Source organism: Typopeltis vanoorti, chromosome 8, assembly GCF_054136105.1.
Source record: "Typopeltis vanoorti isolate ZY-2024b chromosome 8, IOZ_Tvanoo_1.0, whole genome shotgun sequence".
NCBI classification, from domain to species: Eukaryota; Metazoa; Arthropoda; class Arachnida; order Uropygi; family Thelyphonidae; genus Typopeltis; species Typopeltis vanoorti.
In genome coordinates this window covers 33,846,947-33,866,042 of record NC_143556.1, presented here as the reverse complement: position 1 = coordinate 33,866,042, position 19,096 = coordinate 33,846,947, and the positions used below count along the sequence as shown (strand labels likewise).

Sequence of the window (19,096 nt, the reverse complement as noted above, 5' to 3'; positions counted from 1 at the left end):
CAATGTGGAGGTCTCCTCTCAGTTATTTGAGTCTGACCCTTAAGTGACCATCTCACATTTCCTCCGCCATATTTCCAAAGCTCTGTATCTATGAAATAACAGTGAAGTACTATTACAGCTACACAATTTTCATAATTTCCCCACTACATGTTAAACTGTACAGCTAGACAACTTTCTCTCTTCTTTGTCTATGATCTCTTATGCTTTTAAGCATTGAGATTTTGCCAAAGAGATTTCCATGTCATCCTGCCCAAGGCTTGCTCTTTTGCTTCTTTCCAGTTAATTCCCTTCTTTTCCAGTTTTTCTTTAATTTCCTTTTGTCAACCTTTCCTGGGCCTGCCTATGTTTCTTTTTCCTATTTTCTAGCTTTCATATACAGTTTTTGTTATTCTTCCTTCTCCATTCGATTAAGATGTCCGACCTACCCATTGGGGTTTGTGTTATGAATTGGTTCAGAGGTGCAACTTGAAGGCCGACTCTTATAGTTTAATTTCGGTCTAGTCTTGTTTTTTGTGCCACTTTCCTAAGATATTTCATTTCAATTGTTTGTAGTTTATTTGTGTTTCCTGTTGTTAAACACCAAGACTCACAACTGTATGTTAATGTTGGTAAAAACACTGAACAGTACACTGCCATTTTGGTATTCTGGTTAACTTTTTTCTTATCTAGGAGTGGGCTTTTATTGCATAGAATAGCTTTGTTCCCCCAGTTGTAGTGTAGTTAATTTCTGTGTCTAGTCTACTATCTTCTTGTATATATGATCCCAAGTATTTAAAGGAGCGAACTTGTTCCAGTTGATGGTTCTCTATTTTTATTATGTGTTTTGACTAGTTTCTAGATATGATCACTGTTTTAGTTTTATTTATATTTAAGGTCATATTTCGTTTCTTTGTTTCTTCATACCAAATGTTGATGTTGTAACTGCAAATCCAAATCTTTAGCTGTATTTGCTAGAATCACTACATCATCTGCAAGGACGAATGCTGGAAATTCAAGCTTGTTCTTGTTATCATTCAGGGAATGAGAGGTGTGATTGAAGTCTGATTAGCAGACTAATGAATTACTGACCATTTAAAACTATGTACAGGTAACTCTCGTATAACGCAGATGTTAGGCTCCGCAGAAATGGCGCATTATATAAATCGTGTTATGCAAGTCTCAGATCACATAGAAAAAGTAGAGTTATGTTCGGAAATGTTTTTTTTTTTTTAATTATATAAACAATCATATATCATCATCATCAAATTCCTGCCATGTACCCTCAGGGGATGTACAGGATATGATAGTACTACATGAAAAAAAATTACATCATTACTAACTTCCTATCTATAATTTTCCTCCAAATCAGCATGTTACTTGTAAAGACTCCAACATAATCAGATCTTATATTTCTATCGTCTAAGGCACTTTGTACCGTATCAATCCACCTATATCTTGGTCTTCCTCTGGGTCGTTTTCCTGCCAACCTGGCAGAGAACACTTGTTTTGCTAATCTTTCTTCGCCCATTCTGTTTAAGTGACCATACCACCTGAGATTAGCTCTGCTAACACAATCCTGGATATTGACGATGTCAAGTTCTTTCCTAATATCCTCGCTTTTAATATGATATTGCCATTGATGCCATCTGTTCACGCCTATAATCTTTCTCAGGACTCTCATATTTGCCGTCTCTAGTCTTTGGTCAAGTGTTTTACTTCAGACCCAGCTCTCAGATCCATAAGTTAAAACTGGTTTGAACACTGTCTTGTATACAGCTAATTTGGTGTTCTGACTAATTTCTCTCTTATTCCATATGAATTTATTCAATTGACTTCCTACCATACCAGATTTGCTGATTCTGTTGTCTATTTCTATATTTAATTTACCATCTTCAGTAAAAATCGTGCCTAAAGTAGCTGAAATGTTTCACTTGTTCCACAGGTTCTCAATTCACAACACAGTTGACATTTTCAATGATTCTGCCTATTTTCATTGTCTTTGTCTTTTTATTGCTGACTTTCATACCATATCTATTACAACAGCTATTCAATTTAGTCAGAGAATCTTGCAGACTTGTAGCGGATTTATTTAGAAGTATAACATCATCCGCATAAAGCAAAGAGCTGACATTAACATGTCCAATCTTGATATCATGTTTAATACCACTTTCCTTCATAATGCGATCCATATAGATAATGAATAACAGAGGGGATATTATACATCCCTGTCTCATACCAGATTTAACATTAAACCATCTTCCTGTACTTCCTTCAATTCTAACTTCTGACTTACAACTCAAATAAAGACTAAGTATTGCTTGATATAATGCCCCATTAACACCATATAACTGTAGCGTATTGAATAGCTTCTCTCTTGGCACCTTGTCATATGCCTTTTCCAAATCGACAAAACTTAAATACAGATCTCTGTTATATTCCCATGCTTTCTCGACTATTTGTCGTAAAGTGAAGACCTGACAGCCTCTATTTGGCCTGAATCCAGCTTGTTCTTCACCAAGTTTTTCTTCCACAATTCTTCTCAACCGTTTCGCAAGTATATTTGCATAGATCTTACCAGGAACACTCAGTAGGGAAATACCTCTGTAATTCTCACATTCAGTTTTATTTCCCTTTTTATATATGGGTACTATGAGAGCTCTACTCCAATCATCAGGAATTCGTCCTTCTGTCCAGGCTTTCTGAACTATGCAGTGCAGCCACTGTAAGACTTTTATACTTATTACTTCAGCATTTCTGGTCGAATATCATCTACCCCTGCTGCCTTTCCACATTTCAAGCCATTGATGGCTTTTTCTACTTCAAGTATGGATATGTATTCTTGACTGCATGCCTGCTCAGTGTTTTTTACCACTGTGCTGTCATCACTGCTTGTTTCATTTAGCAGTTTTTCAAAGTAATTACTCCATACTTGAAGGATATTTTTTTCTACCATTTTCATGTCACCTTTATCATCTCTAACTCCTTTTACAGCAATCTTTCCTCCATTCCTAAGCTTCTTCAACAACCTCCAGAATATTTTGCCACCTTCTTGATATTTATTTTCTATATTCTTGCTAAAGTCCTCCCATGACTTTTGTTTAGCTAGTTTTACACAGTGTTTAGCATTCTTGCATTTGTCTCTGTATTCTCTAAGAGCACAAGCTGACTTATTTGACAGGATCTTTTGATATGCTTTCTTCTTTTCCTTCACTGCCTCTTTAACTTCCTGTGTCCACCAGGGAGTTCTGATTTTTTTATCGTTGCAGACAACCTCACCACATGCCTCTCTGGCAGAATCAATCAATGTTTTCTTCAGAGTTTGCCACTGAATCTCCAAGGTTTGATTCCTGTTCTCAAACTCTTTCATTTTTCCTTCAATAATCTTTGTGTATTTTAGTCTACAGTTCACATCTGAGAGCTGCTCAACTTTTATTCGCTTTAAAACTTTCTTACATGTTATTCTTTTCAATATGAAATTCAATTTTATTCTACTCAAGACTAAATAGTGATCACTTCCAATTTCAAATCCTCTGTACACTCTGGTGTCCTGCACCAGGGAGAAAACATCACTATTAACAATAACATAGCCAATGAGACTTTTCTTATTCCTTGCCTCTTCTCTCCATGTGAATTTGTGCACATTTTTATGTTGGAACATGGTGTTAGTAATAACCAGTCCATGTCTTGAGCAGAAATCCAATGGGTATTTGCCATTATTCTTAGCTTTGCTCTTTTCTCCAAATTTTCCCAAAATATTTTTGTATGTCTGACAATCATTTCCTACTCTGCTATTTAGATCCCCCACAAGGACCAACTTTTCTTTTTTCATTGTGTCAGTTGCTTTCTCTGAAGACAAAAAATTCCTCCACTTCTACCTTAGTAGAACCTTCTGTGGGTCCGTAGGCACAAATAAGTCTCATTGTCCAGTTCCCCATTCTCATATTTGCCCACATTACTCTACTTGAGAGTGACTGCCATTCAAGAAGATTAGCCTCGTATTTTGTGTTGAATACTTTGGCTACTCCTTCTTTTCACATCCAACAAAAAATATATTTTTATTTAATTCAGGTGATTCGTGTAAGTTAAGAAAACATGAAACAAATACATAGAATAAAAGTATAAAAATTACAAATTGTACTTAAAAACTTCATTGCATAATGCATAAATGTTTTAGGCAAAATAAAATGGTGCATATTTTAATCTTTCATAGCACGAGGATTTGAGGATTGGATAATAAACACTGGTTTTGTCATGTAATCACCTGATGCATTACTACAAAACAGTAGAGTAATTCTATCTTTGGAAACTTTGAATCCAGGAGCTGATCTTTCATTTTTCGAAATATAGGTGTGTTTTTGCACTTTTTTCCAATATAACCTGGATTCATCTGCACTGAACACCTGGTCTGCACTATAAATGTTTATAAACTTTGAGAGTTTTTTGTTTAATAAGATTTCCATCCATAGGAATTTTCTTTTGAGGTGCAATCTTCTATCGAAATCATTAGAGATTTCTCCATTTTTCCATTAGAATATCGCATACACGAGCAATGCACTTTGCACTTATCGTTGACCCAGCAATAAACACTTTCTCGAATTTTATGTTCATTTTGTTTGATTGTTCGAATTGTTAATTCATTTAAATTCAAAGTCCCTGCAAAAACTCCTGGTTTTTCTCCATTTTTCAACCTATCCAAGATTTTTAATATTTTTTCTTCGAGAGAAATTAATTATTACTTAAATTATTCTTAAGGAAATTAATTATGTTTTCAATGTTGTTTTTTCCCTTTCGTTGCACTTTGTGGCCATTACTATAAAAATAATTTTTTACAGAAAAAAGCAAGCATTACATATTGTATGTAACTCACCAGAAAATAAAGTGCTCAGCTTGAGATGAACACACTTATGATTTTTAATGCACTTTCCTGGCAGAAACGAGGACAATTTTCAACAATAAACGTTTTATACGGTAAACAATTGAGGTACATGCATGCTAAAGGGTATTTCCCCTAATATAAATTTGCTATTTATAATTACATGCGGGATACTGGCAGACACAAATTTAACGAAGATAAAATTTGATTTTTAAGTCGCGCTGTGAAAAACATATGAAATGATAAAGGGTTACTACAATTTGTAGAACGTGTTTTTATCAGAACCGTGTTGTATAACTACCGCGTTCAACAAGGGTTACTACAATTTTAGACCAAGTGATATCGAAACTGTGTTGTATAAGTACTGCGTTATACGAGGGTTACCTGTATTTAGAAATTTATGTACATTTAATCATACAAATACAACATTTATTTTACAAATGATATATCTTTTTCAATTTAGCTACTTGAATGCAAATTCTACCCTACAGTTCTTCTTTATGAACTGGTCAATAACATCGTCATAAAAAGTTGGTTGTAACTTAATTTTCCCAACCAACACGCACACTTATAAAGGCTGGCTGAAGCTCACTGGCTAGAGCTACTTTGACTGCATATGGCCCGTGTTTAAGCAATAGGGTGAGATGCCGTGGAGGGAGCGGAAATGGCTATGCATGCGCATGAAATCACAGTGCTGAAGCGAGGACCTGGATGCTTCCACAACCGAGCAAGCCAAGGTGGTTTGACTAGCTTCGGCCTTCAATATACAACGCAAAGCTCAATTATTGCCGCACAAGCTTAAAACGTCTTCTGTCTACAAAAATAAAAGCCTAAATGGAATGCTTATAAATGCATGCATTTATTAACAAATAAATATTACTTTTCTCAATTAATGAGCTTGCACAGCAAGCATGGAGAATTTGCCACTGATCATCTGCAAAAGCCATGTGTGAAATCCTGGTTTCTTTCAATTTCCTGTATCCTAGGTGGAACTTTTTTGTTTTTCTTTGGCATACCTTTAAAATTTTATCCATTACTGTAATGAAAAGAAGAGGGCTGAGGATACAGCCTTGCTTCACTCCTACATTTGTTTCGAATTCTTTTGATCTATTATTACAGGTTCTTACAATTTCTATTACTTTTGTAGAGGCTTTTGTAATGCTGCTATTAAGTTATCCTGTTTTTCTTTAATGTTTGCCATATTAAGTGTCTGGGAACTCGGTCAATGGCCTTTTCAAAATCTATAAAGCACATGTAATTCTTTTCTATACTAGACAACTTTCTCTGTACTGATAAACATGCAAACGTTGGCTGCACACAGTGCCACTAACAAAACCAGGCTAACACAATTCTCTGGGCAGTGCATGGAAGTTGTAACAGTATTTATGGGAAGACTGTGTAGTTATTTTAAAATTATTGAAATACCGATGTCTAATAGTTCTTGATCATTGTTATTCATGAAAATTTCTCCATACGATCCTATCACATTCGGGATTGGATTATTTCCAACTGCAGCATTAAGATCTCCTGCTATTAATATATAGTTATTTTTATTACATTTATTTAACAATTTATTTAGAAAAGAGGACTCTAAACAATTTTATGAGTAACTACAAAAAAAAAGTTGTTCAGAGTCCTCTTTTCTATCTCCTAAAAACAAATAGAAGCTACTTAATTATCATACTCCTATGATATTTAAGTAGTTTCTATTCATTTTTAATTTAACTATTATAATTCAATCATTTCCAAAATGGTACTTTCGTATTCTATTTTTCCATTTATTATCAACTAAAATGGACACTCCACTAGAAGATCTGATATTTGGTCTACTTATATAACAGTAAAATTATCTATATCTTTTGTTCCCTTTAATTTCTTTTTTTGTTTCTGTTATCACGGCTATATTAATATTTTTAGTTGTTTTGTTAATTCTAATTCCTTTGTTGTAATGTTTTGTACCTTCCACATGGCTGCTTTTAAAATGTCCAAGATTCCTAGTCGTTGACCTTTATCCTTTCTTGGTCATTTTTCATTGTTTCTGGCTGATGAAATTTCCAGTTGAAGAATCTGAGTTGTAAAGATTTTTTTTTTTTAACTTGGTAAGGTAACCAGCCTTATGCAAAACCCTCAACCTGGAGAACCAGGGTGTCTCTCTCTTAGTCCAGCATCTACCTCTATACACCAATAAATATAATTTTGATAAATTTATAAATTTTGTTTTGGATCTGTTTCTTCAATGCAGCTTATATTACAGACAAGTTAAAATTATTAACATGTTCAACTGGTTTATTATTCAGTCCAATTTTGCTTCACTTCCTTTAAATGCCATAACTTCTGTTTTTTTTCAGAAGACATTTTATTCCATATATGAATCAATCATGCCAAAGTTGTAAAGAGCTAATTATAGTTCATTTTCTGTATTAGCAATTGAGTTGGTAATTTGGTTCTAACTAAATTCCTCTGTTATTTGCAGCTTGCCATTCTTTTAATATCTCATGAATATATATATATATATTCAAAAGGACTTATAATAAAATTAGTTTGATCCTTTATCCAAGTGTGAGCAAACAAAGTTTGCACCTGAAAGTATCTTCAAGACTGGGGTAAGGTGGTACAACACCAGGGCAACTCGTTGCAAAGGTGGAGCAAGATACCAACACTCCTATCTCAGTATCTCCTATAATGCAAAACACATCTCCTTGCGGATATGTCTAATGTTATGCATTAAGGGAAGGGCCACTACCCAGACTAGTTTCGACCTGGGTAGTGGCCCTTCCCTTAATGCATAACATTAGACATATCCGCAAGGAGATGTGTTTTGCATTATAGGAGACACTGAGATAGGAGTGTTGGTATCTTGCTCCACCTTTGCAACGAGTTGCCCTGGTGTTGTACCACCTTACCCCAGTCTTGAAGATACTTTCAGGCGCAAACTTTGTTTGCTCACACTTGGATAAAGGATCAAACTAATTTTATTATACTCTAACCAAGTGAAAAATAAACTTTCAACATTCAAAAGGACTGGAAACAAGCTACATCCTGCCTTACTGCTCTATTTTGTCTATTATGGTATCCAGAATACATTTAAATGTCAGCAAGTTAATTTATAGCTGTTGTTCTCTTATAACGTATATTTTTATATTTCTCTTTTTATGTTATGCACCCAACGAAGTCTTCTAAGATGGCAAAATTAGCCGTGCATTCAAATAATAAATAGTTTTTCTATTTTGGTATCTCTCGGCTTCTAGTCATTAAATTTCTTTAATTAATATATATCAGTGGCATCGCATTTCCATTTCGGTTGGGTGGCTTATACAACCTGCATTACAAGATTCACGTCAATTTGACCATATGATTGAATTTTTATCAATGTATGAAAGTTTTAAGAGTGTATAGCACATCAGTGCTCATCTTAATTGGTCTAATGCAATTAATTGTAGGATAACTTTGAATACTTTAATTTATCAATTAACTGTAACCAAATCTGCACAGAGTGGGGGGACAATGTGTTTGTTTTAAGATATTGTATAGAAAACAATAACGAAGGAGAATGTTATATTTTGGCATATTTGAATTACTCAAAGGTGTAAAATTTGGAATAGGAGAATGAGGCTTACCTCCTTCGATTACAATACTTTTCCCATTGTAAATACAGGCAAAAAAGTTATAAATTTCTTGAAAATTATAATAAATCTTGCCTATCATGTCAGTTCACACTTCATGCACGCAAAACAGATGAAACTTAACAAACAAAAACAGCAACTCATGACAAAGTTCAATTGGATTGGTCGACAAATAACCAATCACAGCCTCTAGATGCTATTGTCTCAGAGCTCACCTTGCTTCACTTTCTAAGTGTTTAAAACTACTAGAACAGTAAGAATTTGACCTGCTGCACCAGATGTACATACACCCATTCAATATATATATATATATATATATATATATATATATAAACACACACACATAATAATAATTTGAGTTTTTTTTTCATATCCTTTCTTTGAATACTAATAAATCACTTCAAAAATATTATTTTAAAGTGATATTTTTGACATTAAAATCTAAATAATAAGTAAAATACAGATTTAAACAATAAAATAAAAAATATTGAATAATTTATATTAGAAAATGTTTACATAAAACACTAAACCTTACCTTTTAAGGAAACACAATTTTCCTTCCACTGTATGTTTTTTATTTTTGCTTGATTTTTTCTTTCTTCCTTTAATCTTTCAAGTCTATGTGCAGTGTTAGATCGGCGTCGATGAGCACCAATTAGCTCTGAAGCAATATCATAAGACTGACCAGCTTCCATAAATTCTGATTCTAACTCCGAAGTTTGATAATCTAGTACCTGCATTTCTGGGCTATCTAAGTCTTCATTCTCATCCCATACTGGTTTGACTACCTCATTCAACATAACCATTTCACACATGCCAGTGTCATCACAAGTAATAAATGAATGTCTGATGTGGGAGAGTAAGAAATTCCTATCTATAAATGCCATTTCACAGGAAACTTGCTGAAACAACAACAAAAAAAAAAAAAAAAAAAATCCTTATTAGGAACAGTCAACAAATCAGGTGGCAATTTAATAATAAAAACAGATATAGCAAAAATAATAAATTGCAATTGTTTTATGTTGTTTGTTGATTATGCAAAACTGGGTAGTGCAAGAGTTAATCAAAATGATGCACATGTTTTTCAGAATGATTTAAATAGGCCAACAGGATGTGCAAAGGATAATGGATGCCAGTATAATGTAGAAAAGTGTAAAGTTATTGATTTTGAGATGAAAAGATTACAAGCTACATACCACACTGATGAAACGTTATTCCAGAAACAGATGAGGCTAGAGAATTGGGTGTGTTGGTATATAGGGAGATAAATTTGTGAAGGCATACATACATACTGCAAATATGGCAAAAGTAGCTCATAGGATTACTTGGTTAGTAAAGAATACACTGACAAACTGATATAAGAAAGTTATTATTCCTCTTTATATAGCTTTCATAATGCCATATTTGGATTACTGTGCCTACCTCTGGTCACCTGCATTTTCTTGGGGATGAGAAGGCACTAGAAGGGATCCAGAGGCAAGCGACTAAGATAGGAAGTGGTCTGTAAATTGCTCCTTATGATGACAGATCAAGGGTTTGTGAAGAGGATGACAGACAGAAGAGAGAAGATATGGCAGAAATGCATAAGATAGTAAAAGAGTTTTATAGCACTGATGCAGAGAAAGTTTTTCAGTGCTTGACTAGAGGGGACAGAACAAGTAGATGTCCTTGGAAATTGAGTAAGAGCATGGTTAGCAAGAACATCGACTAGCTGTTTTGCATGTTCCCTAAAAATATGTGGTGATCTGTCTTCCAGAAAAAAAATTGGGGGAAGAGTATTACTGATGATAGCCAATGAAATGCAACCAAACAGAGTAGGAGTTCATCTGCAGGTGTGAAAATAGCACATTTGAGGCCATCCAGTGTAAGACAACAAAATATACAGTTCGTTGCTTCTATAGACCATGGAATGTAAAGAATGATAGGGATAGTATGCACTGACAAATGAGCTCAATGAGTAGAGAACAGCAAGTAATTATTATCAGGGGGAGGGAGAATTCAACTATGGGAACATCATCAATTTAAAGGAGGAAAGACAAGGAAGGAAATGGAATTTATGCAGCTACTAAGGAATAATTCGGGTACCACATGGAGTCAATAGCCTTACCATGGGAGACCCACATTATCCATTGGCACAATACCTATCATATATATCCTGAAACTTATTCACTGTTGGGACACTCACAACTTCTGACAATCCATTCCACTTATTCACTGCTCTCCAAGCAAAGAACCTAGTCTGCATACCCCTACCAATCACACTCTTAGACAATTTCCAAGTGTGACCCCTTGTTTTCTCCCCATTCCACAGACCTGTCACGATCTTGGTCATCTCTGAATCCACTCCCTCATTTCCCAGTTCCCCTAGAAATGCAGATGACCAAATCCATGCACAGCAATCGACATGTGGCTGAATTATGGCCCTAGAAAGAGGAACAACAACTTCCATGCCCCTACCCATCAATGTGCTCCCAATATCCAAGCAATCCTCTGAGCTATCCCACCAACCTCTGCAACATGTCCTCTGAACTTAAAACCTCTATTCATCATCACCCCCACCAGATCCCCATCTCATCAATACGATGTGAAGTATATACACCCTTTCATTCCAAAATGCACCACCTTACACCCCATAACATTAAACTAACAACCACCATCCGCCACTCACACCACAAACTTATTCAAATCATTCTGCAAGACATCTACATCACCCTCATCAACCACTACTCAAATTCCCACCACATTCAAATTAAGGGTGCTGTTGCTTCTGGTGAAAATAAGAAGATGCGTAATCCTATTACATTACATACTATGATTAAAATTATTAAATTTAGTGGCAATGGTGTATCAAACACTGAGATAGGCTACAGGTTAAACTTACCTTGCACTACATTTCTTAAAAAACAAAAGTAAAGTTCTAAGTGAAGTTAAAAGAACTATACTAATAAATACTACAGTTATCCATAAATGTAACAATCTCATTGCTGAAACAGAAAAACTTTTAATGCATAGATTGATGACCAAACTGGTTGGTGTTCCTTTAAGCCAACTATTCAAAATAACCTTTTCATTTGCAAAAATGATCTCATGTAAATAAATGTTTTATTAACATCACTTATGCATATATATTTATATATATATATATATATATATGACTGCTTAAAAACATTAAACATTAAATGCATCTACAAGTGAAAAAAAAAAAAGTACTGATTCACTATACAATAATCATCTGGAACCTAGCATGTTGTATGACTGCAGCATTCATGTACACACATGTATATATAAATAAACAAGGGCACCTCTACAAAAGAGCTAATTGCTAAAATGCAAACGAATTTAGAACTTAAAAAAAAAAAAAACACTGAATAAGAAAGTGGACCTATGCATCAGAGAATTTGTCTGTAACTAATATGACCACATTGCTGCTAATTGGTGAGAGTGAATCATATGGTCTTGACCTGGGAGGTGGACTAAATGTGTGGAATTTTCAGTTAAGAAGGGGGGGGGGTATATTTGTGGAATTACAGGGCTGATAAGTATGACCAGAGATTGCATGGATCAGTGCCATAGCATGTGAAACTTAAAGGGCTGGATGTTGATAGTGCATGGAAAGTGGTAAAGGAGTATTTCAGGGAGGTAACAGCAGACTGCATACCTAGAGTCAGGATAATAAATCAAGTGGGAGTTAAATGCCTGAGCCACACATGCACACACACACACACACACAAAACTGCAAAGGGAATTCAAAGAGAAACATGACCAGCAGGTAAATGAGCAGTACAAAGCACAGCCCAGAAGATTAGCTAGTAGTAAGAAAGGCAAAAGCAGAGTATGAAAGAAAATTAACAGTATGAGCTAAAGATAATCCTAAATAGTTCTTTCAGTATATTACAAGTAAAATGGAGAATAATTATGAAAGAATAATTTTAATGAATGCCGATGGCAAGGAGAAACTGAATCAGACAAAATAGTAGAATCATTAAGTGAACACTTTGCAAGAGTTAGGTAGAGATATTGCAGTAACAAGGCTTGCATGGAAACTGAGGTAAATGAACTAGAGGTGCACGGCATATTACAGAACCTTAATGTGAATACAGCTATGGGATTAGATGGTATACCAGCTTGAGTTTTACGAGACGGCGCTAGGGAATTGACAGTGCTGTTTACTACATTGTTTAATCTAAATCTTGGCTCTGGGTTAGCCCAAAGGGGACAGAAAGAGGGGAAAACAGTTCTATTGCATAAAGGAAGATCCAAGACTGATGTAGTGTTGGATTACCAACCAATATTAGGAGTCATAGTCAAGGAATTGGAGAAGTTGGTCAAGAGCAAAATACACGAATGGATAGACAGAAATGGGATACTGTATGGAACAACATGATTTTGTGAAGGTCAGGTTGTGCCTCAGTAACTTGTTCACGTTTTATAATACAATGACAGCTGAGTTTGATAAAGGGAAAGGAGAATGGATGTCAATTTAATGTGACAAAGTGTAAGGTTATGCATTTTTGTGATGAAAAGATTACCAGCTGTGTACCATAATGATGGAACTGCACTCTAGGAAATTGATGAAGCCAGGGATTTGGAGGTGTTAGTGGATAGGGAGTTAAAGTTTAGAGAGCATATTGCAAAAGTGGTAAACCAGCTCATCTGATTGCTTGGTTACTGAAGAATACTCTGACGAACAGAGACAAAAAGGTTATTATACCTCTTTATACAGCCTTGATAAGACCCCCATCCTGACTATTGTGCACAGATCTGGTCACCTGGGTGTCTTGGGGGATGACGAGAAGGTAGAGAGGATCCAGAGGTGAGTGACCGAGATGATAGCAGGTCTGTGGAATGAACCTCAGGAGGACAGGTTGAAGATTTGTGGGTTACAGAAATTGGTTGACAGGAGAAAAAGGAATTATATGATTGAGACATACAAATTACTACGGGTTTTTATAAGATTAATACATAGGAAATTTTTCTTAACAGGTCTGGTGGTGAGAGAACTAGGGGCCATTCTTAGAAATTGAGTAAAAATGTAGTTAGCAGGGGCATGAGGACTAGAATTTTTTGCTTGGAGAGTAATGAATAAGTGGAAGAGGTTGCCAAAGCCTGTTGCAGATGTGAATGAGATCAAAGCAAAGTATGATAGATACTGTGCAAATATTAGATAGTGCTTAACATGATATTTAGAGCCTCCCTCAAAGACTATAAGAACTCTATTGAGTTGCCCATATAATAATAATACACCTCTGATTATTTCACCTTTCATTCTACTGATACTTGCCTCCTTACTGTGTACAGAGCAACATATACACCAGTGAAGTGCTCCTCATTACATAATTCCACTACATCCTTTGCAATAGTAACTCTGCTACTATTACTGTTCACCAGTGTCAACCTATCACATAGCAGAAGAATTCCCTGAAATTTTGCTTGGACTGACTGGCCAATCTTCTCTCATACTGTACTGTTCTTTCTTTACCATGCTTGTCATCTTCCTAGCCCATACTTTTATATAGCTGATTGCGACCAACTGTCTTGTACTTCCTCCTTAACATTGTTTACAACACTGCTTGACAGATTTCGCTGTTCACCCATTTCACTCCTATTTTATTTATTTGTTTAACTCTTGGTATGCAGTTATACATTGCTTGTGTCAGATGCTACATTATGAATTCCCACTGCACGGTCAACATTTTTTCTGCACAGCTCATCAACTCAATGTATCAATGCTAGCTGACAACAGAGATTTCAATAATCACCCACCTTATAATTCCACACACACACATATTAAAAAAAAATAGGGAGGTCCTATCTTTTTATTTGTAGTAATAACCTTTTCTTGTTTCACCATGTCCCAAACAAATACCTTATGGGTGCTTATACCAACGGATTACTGTTAATACCTTATTAACAACACATCTTATGAGGATATCATCATATCAAACACTCTAAAGCAGTGTTTCTCAACGTGGAGCATACACCCCACAGGGGGGAAATTAGAAAATAATGTTGCATTCGTCACCTCATCACAGATATACTCAAAACACTCACCATTGTCGGTGAGGGGGGGGACATCAAAATCTTTGAGGCATTGAGGTGGGGCATGATCCAAAAAACATTGGGAAATACCGCTCTAAAGGATAGAGTTTGCTTGAGATAAACTGCAGGTTAAATGTAGTACCTTACCTTGTACTACATTTCTTAAAAAAACAAAAGTAAAGTTCTATATGAAGTTGAAAGAACTATACTAATAAATACTACAGTTATCCATAAATGTAACAAAATGTGACAAAATATGACAAAAGCATGCTTCTGAGTGTTAAGATGAAGAATGCCAGTGAAACTGTTAGCATGAAGAAAATGGAAAGTAAAAAAGTTGAATGTTTTGGCAGGCACAAATAATTTGAGAAGCAAGAAATATGCAGTGTGAAAAGATATGAAAGAGTTGCTAGAAGAAACAAAAAAGAACAGTGAATGAGTAAAGAGTGTGAGTCTGCTATAAATAGGAATGAATTGAGGAGAAGGACCATGATTGCAAATGAGTCAAGGAGAAGACTGTGCAGAAGATAGATGCACAGTTCGAAGATAAATGAAATAAATTTGATGGACAAAAGGACCTGTTTATGTCTGATGGATTGCATTTGAATGGTTTTGGAATTACGAGGGTGGTCTGAAAAATTCTCAGCCTAACAATAAAAAAACAAATTTATAATTTCAAAATTATTTTAATTTTAAACATAATCTCCCTTAAGACTAATACATTTATTCCAGTGATGCTTCAGGGCCATTATCCCATCCCTGTAGTGGTTCTCAGTGAGATCTGCAAAATACCCCTCTACAGCCGCAATCACCTCTTGATTCGAAGAAAAACACTGACCAGCGAGGGGTCTTTTCTCATGAATTTTTTCATCTAGTCTGGTTAAAAGATCGGAATATTTCCTGGTTATTGTTTTACCCTTTTCAAGATAATTAATAAACAAAATGCCTTTAGCATCCCAAAACACCGATGCCATGATCTTTCCTGCTGATGAAAGAGTCTTTGTCTCCTTTGGCACTGAACAACTGGCTTCTGTCCACTGTTTTGACTGCTGTTTGGATTCTGGTGTGTAATGGTGAATCCAAGTCTCATCCATAGTAATAAATCGACACACAAAATCAGTTTTATTCTTGTTAAAACGCTCCAAGCACTGTTCAGAGATTTTCAAGCAAGTGCATTTTTGATCTGCTGTGAGCAAGCGTGGCACTAGTTTGCGCAAATGTTTTTTTCATTTGCAATTCTTCATGCAAAATATATCCTAATGTTCTTTTGAAATGCCTATAGTCTCAGCAATTTCATGCACTTTGACTAGCCAGTCATCCAATACCATATCGTGCACTTGATCAATGATTTCTGGTGTTGTTACACTTTCTGGACGTCCTTCATGTGGATCATCTTCAAGGCCATATTTAAATTCAGCAACCCATTTCTTAACTGCCAAAAACAGAGGAGAAGAATGACCATAAACTTTTATGAACTTTGAATGAATTTCTTTTGGCATGAAACCTTCTTTTACAAAGATTGGCTTCCAACAGCTGTATAAAAAAAAACTACTTGATAGAATGACTTCCAATTTCACATGGATGCTTATGATAGATGTGCCAACTTAGAAAAAAAATCTTGCTGATAGTGCTGCCATCTATGGTCGAGATGTTTAGAGAAAGATTCAAAGTGCAAAATTAGGGAAACTAAGTGTGGGAGAGGGGAATATAGTCAAGCATGTGTACAGCAACCAGTGAGGGAAATGAATGAGAGTAGAGAAATGATCATGCAATGACAAGTGAAGTTCATCAAACACTTTATGTTATGCAGGAGTAATTGTGGACCCAAGGGAGTGCTGAAATGCATGTACAAGAATGCTAAAAGTATCAGAAATAATGGGGAGAAGTATTTGGCATTGGTCAGCTCGACTTTGTCAAAAATTATCAGTATTAGTGAGACATGACAGTCAGAAGATGATATAGGAATAGAATGCAAGGGGTATTGTATTTTCAGAGAGAGTAAAGAGAACAGGAACAGAGCAGAAGGGTATTACTAATGATAGCTGAGAACTACAACCAACAAAAAGAAGTTGCAGAGGATTTTAATATGAGGAAGATGCATTAATTGAGGCTATCTGTTGCGAGACAGAGGCCAACAGAACAAAATATATCGTTGGGTAGTGCTATAAACCAAAGAGTGCACAGAATGCCATGGATGTCACACATCAGCAGATTAGCAAACCGAGTAAACAAATTTACTCGGTTTGCTTAGATTAGATAAACAAAGTGGGATTTAAACAGATGAGTAGCATCACAAAGAAATGCAAAAAGATAAAATATTTTGGAGGAATTTATAAAAAGAAAAAGATGATCGGCATGCTTAGGAGTAATACAAATTGCAGCAAGAAGAGTGCGACTAGTATGGTAAGGAAAGTTAAATTAGATTATTAGAGGGAATTAGTTAAGCAGGTCAAAAAAAATTCTCAAGGTTTTTTTTTTTGTTTGTTTTTGTTGTTTTTTTTTTGCTATGCAGCAAGTACAAAGAAGAATGATTATGGAAGAATAACTTTACTCATTATAGGAAAATGACAAAATATGAAGAAATAGTAGAGTTACTAAGTGATTACTTTGCAAAGATGTATCATTCAGATGGAGATACAGCAGTTGCCAATGTAACAGAGTGATGAGAAAATTGAGTAAGACAAACTGGAGGTTCCCAGCATATTTATAAATAACAATGGGAATACAGCAGCATCAGTAGGAATGGATGGCACAATGGCCTGTATTATGAGAATGTGCAAGAGAACTGGCGGTGCCTTTGACAAAGCTGTTTAATTGAAGTCTCAGCTCTGGCAGGGTACTAAGAGAGAGTGGAAAAAGGGAAAGATAGTTCCATTGCATAAAAGAGACTCCAAGACAGAAGTAGCAAATTACAGGCTGATTAGTATCTCAGGAATTAAGATATTTGAAAAGCTGATTAATGGTAAAATTCTGAAATGGGTGGATAGGAATATCTCTATGGTATATATGGCAGGGGTGGAGAACCCTTGGCATGTGTGTCAAATGAGTCATGCCAATGACTTTTTTCCAACACACAACCCAGGGATCATCTTAAAAATAATTAAATAAATAAATATCCAACATCTTAACCAAAAGGAACTTCAAGAAGTGATGCAAACATGGGGATCCCATTTTTTGAAAACAAAAAACCGGGACACAATAAATTTTGTAGAATTAAGGGTTAAGAGAAATAAATTTTATTCGTTAACATTACGTATTTTAAAATAAAAAAATTAAATATTTATTTAATTTTTTTTTATTTTAAATTTAATTCAGAACACACGCAATTTACAGACATAGAATACCAGTTATGGTGGTGGTGGGCAGTAGATGCCGTTGATTCGTAGTAGAGGTTCCGTGTAGTGGTTGAGGCAGTTGTAGGTATCCTCCCGCGATGAGTCTTCGGACTCCTTGGAGGTGTCAGGAATAATAATAATACCCTGTAGCGATATAAAAACAATTTAGCACCTGACGCGTGAAGCTTAGTTCGCATAGCGTACGATATCCAACGGTCCGAAATGTTTCTCATTGGTTGAAAGAAAATGAACTATTGTGACGCGTTAATATTCAAAAACATGTCGACCAATGAGAAACATTTCGGACCGTCGGATATCGTACGCTATGCGAACTAAGGTTGAGGCAAAAAGATTGCTAAAAATTTACGGCTGACCACACAAACGAAATTGATGCCGTGGTTGCGATTAGTTAAACATATAGTTGGGTGACTGTCTCCCTCATTCTGACATTCATTTCTCCGGCTGAATGAAATGTATGGAACTAAATCGTTTCCCAAATTCTAACATTCTTGTAATTCACCAAACTACAAAATAAATATGTCTCTGCTTTTTGTTTTGTAAACATACATTTTTAAAAGCACCCAAAAATATTACGACTTGTACGTATTCTTAAATGTTAATATTTTTATATTCTAAAAATTGCGGGTCATTCAGTATCCCGAACTAAACATTTCGGGACGCCAGGACAGAAGTAATAAAACTGGGACATTTATGGGATCCCTATACAAACAGTAACCAAGGTCGTTAATTGCATTTCAGCACATGATTTGAATAAAAGACAATTTCAGAATCTATTGAATGAGGTGGATTCGGCGTACAAAGGATTTTGAAATGCAGTTGATTGATTTTCAACATAGCTCAATTTGGAGGCAGAAATTTGTTGCCCTCAAAGTTGACTTGTAAAATATTGAAAAGGAGCAATTAGAGACAGGAATAACAGAGGGAGAGAAGTACGAGAAAACGATGGTACTAAGAGCTTGGAATACTATTCCAGAAACTTCGTTCATTGGCTTATTCGAGGTCTTGTTCTGAAATGATTTGTTGAATGCCTGGATGAGATAAATCTCTTTTTGCCTAATCAACAAATGTCTTATAAAGAAATGTATGACATCATGTGGGTTTGTAAACTGATGTTTTTTGCATATTTTTGAAAACATTTAAATGACTTGAACCTTAAACTACAGAGCTTTGGTAAGACTCTCGATGTTATGTTTGATGACATAAAGGCATTTGAAATGAAAGTAGAA

General features: G+C 35.3%; 1 protein-coding gene across 3 annotated transcripts in view; it reads right to left on the bottom strand.

Moving 5' to 3' along the window:
* Positions 1–19,096, bottom strand: part of Sin1 (SAPK-interacting protein 1) — a 316,670-nt gene that overhangs the window by 125,780 nt on the left and 171,794 nt on the right. For all 3 annotated transcript variants that reach the window (XM_090397180.1, XM_090397182.1, XM_090397181.1), the window contains one exon: positions 9,011–9,377. In XM_090397180.1, coding sequence (XP_090253306.1) covers positions 9,011–9,362 — 352 coding nt within the window. In that variant the 5' untranslated portion in view covers positions 9,363–9,377. The remainder of the gene's footprint in view (positions 1–9,010; positions 9,378–19,096) is intronic.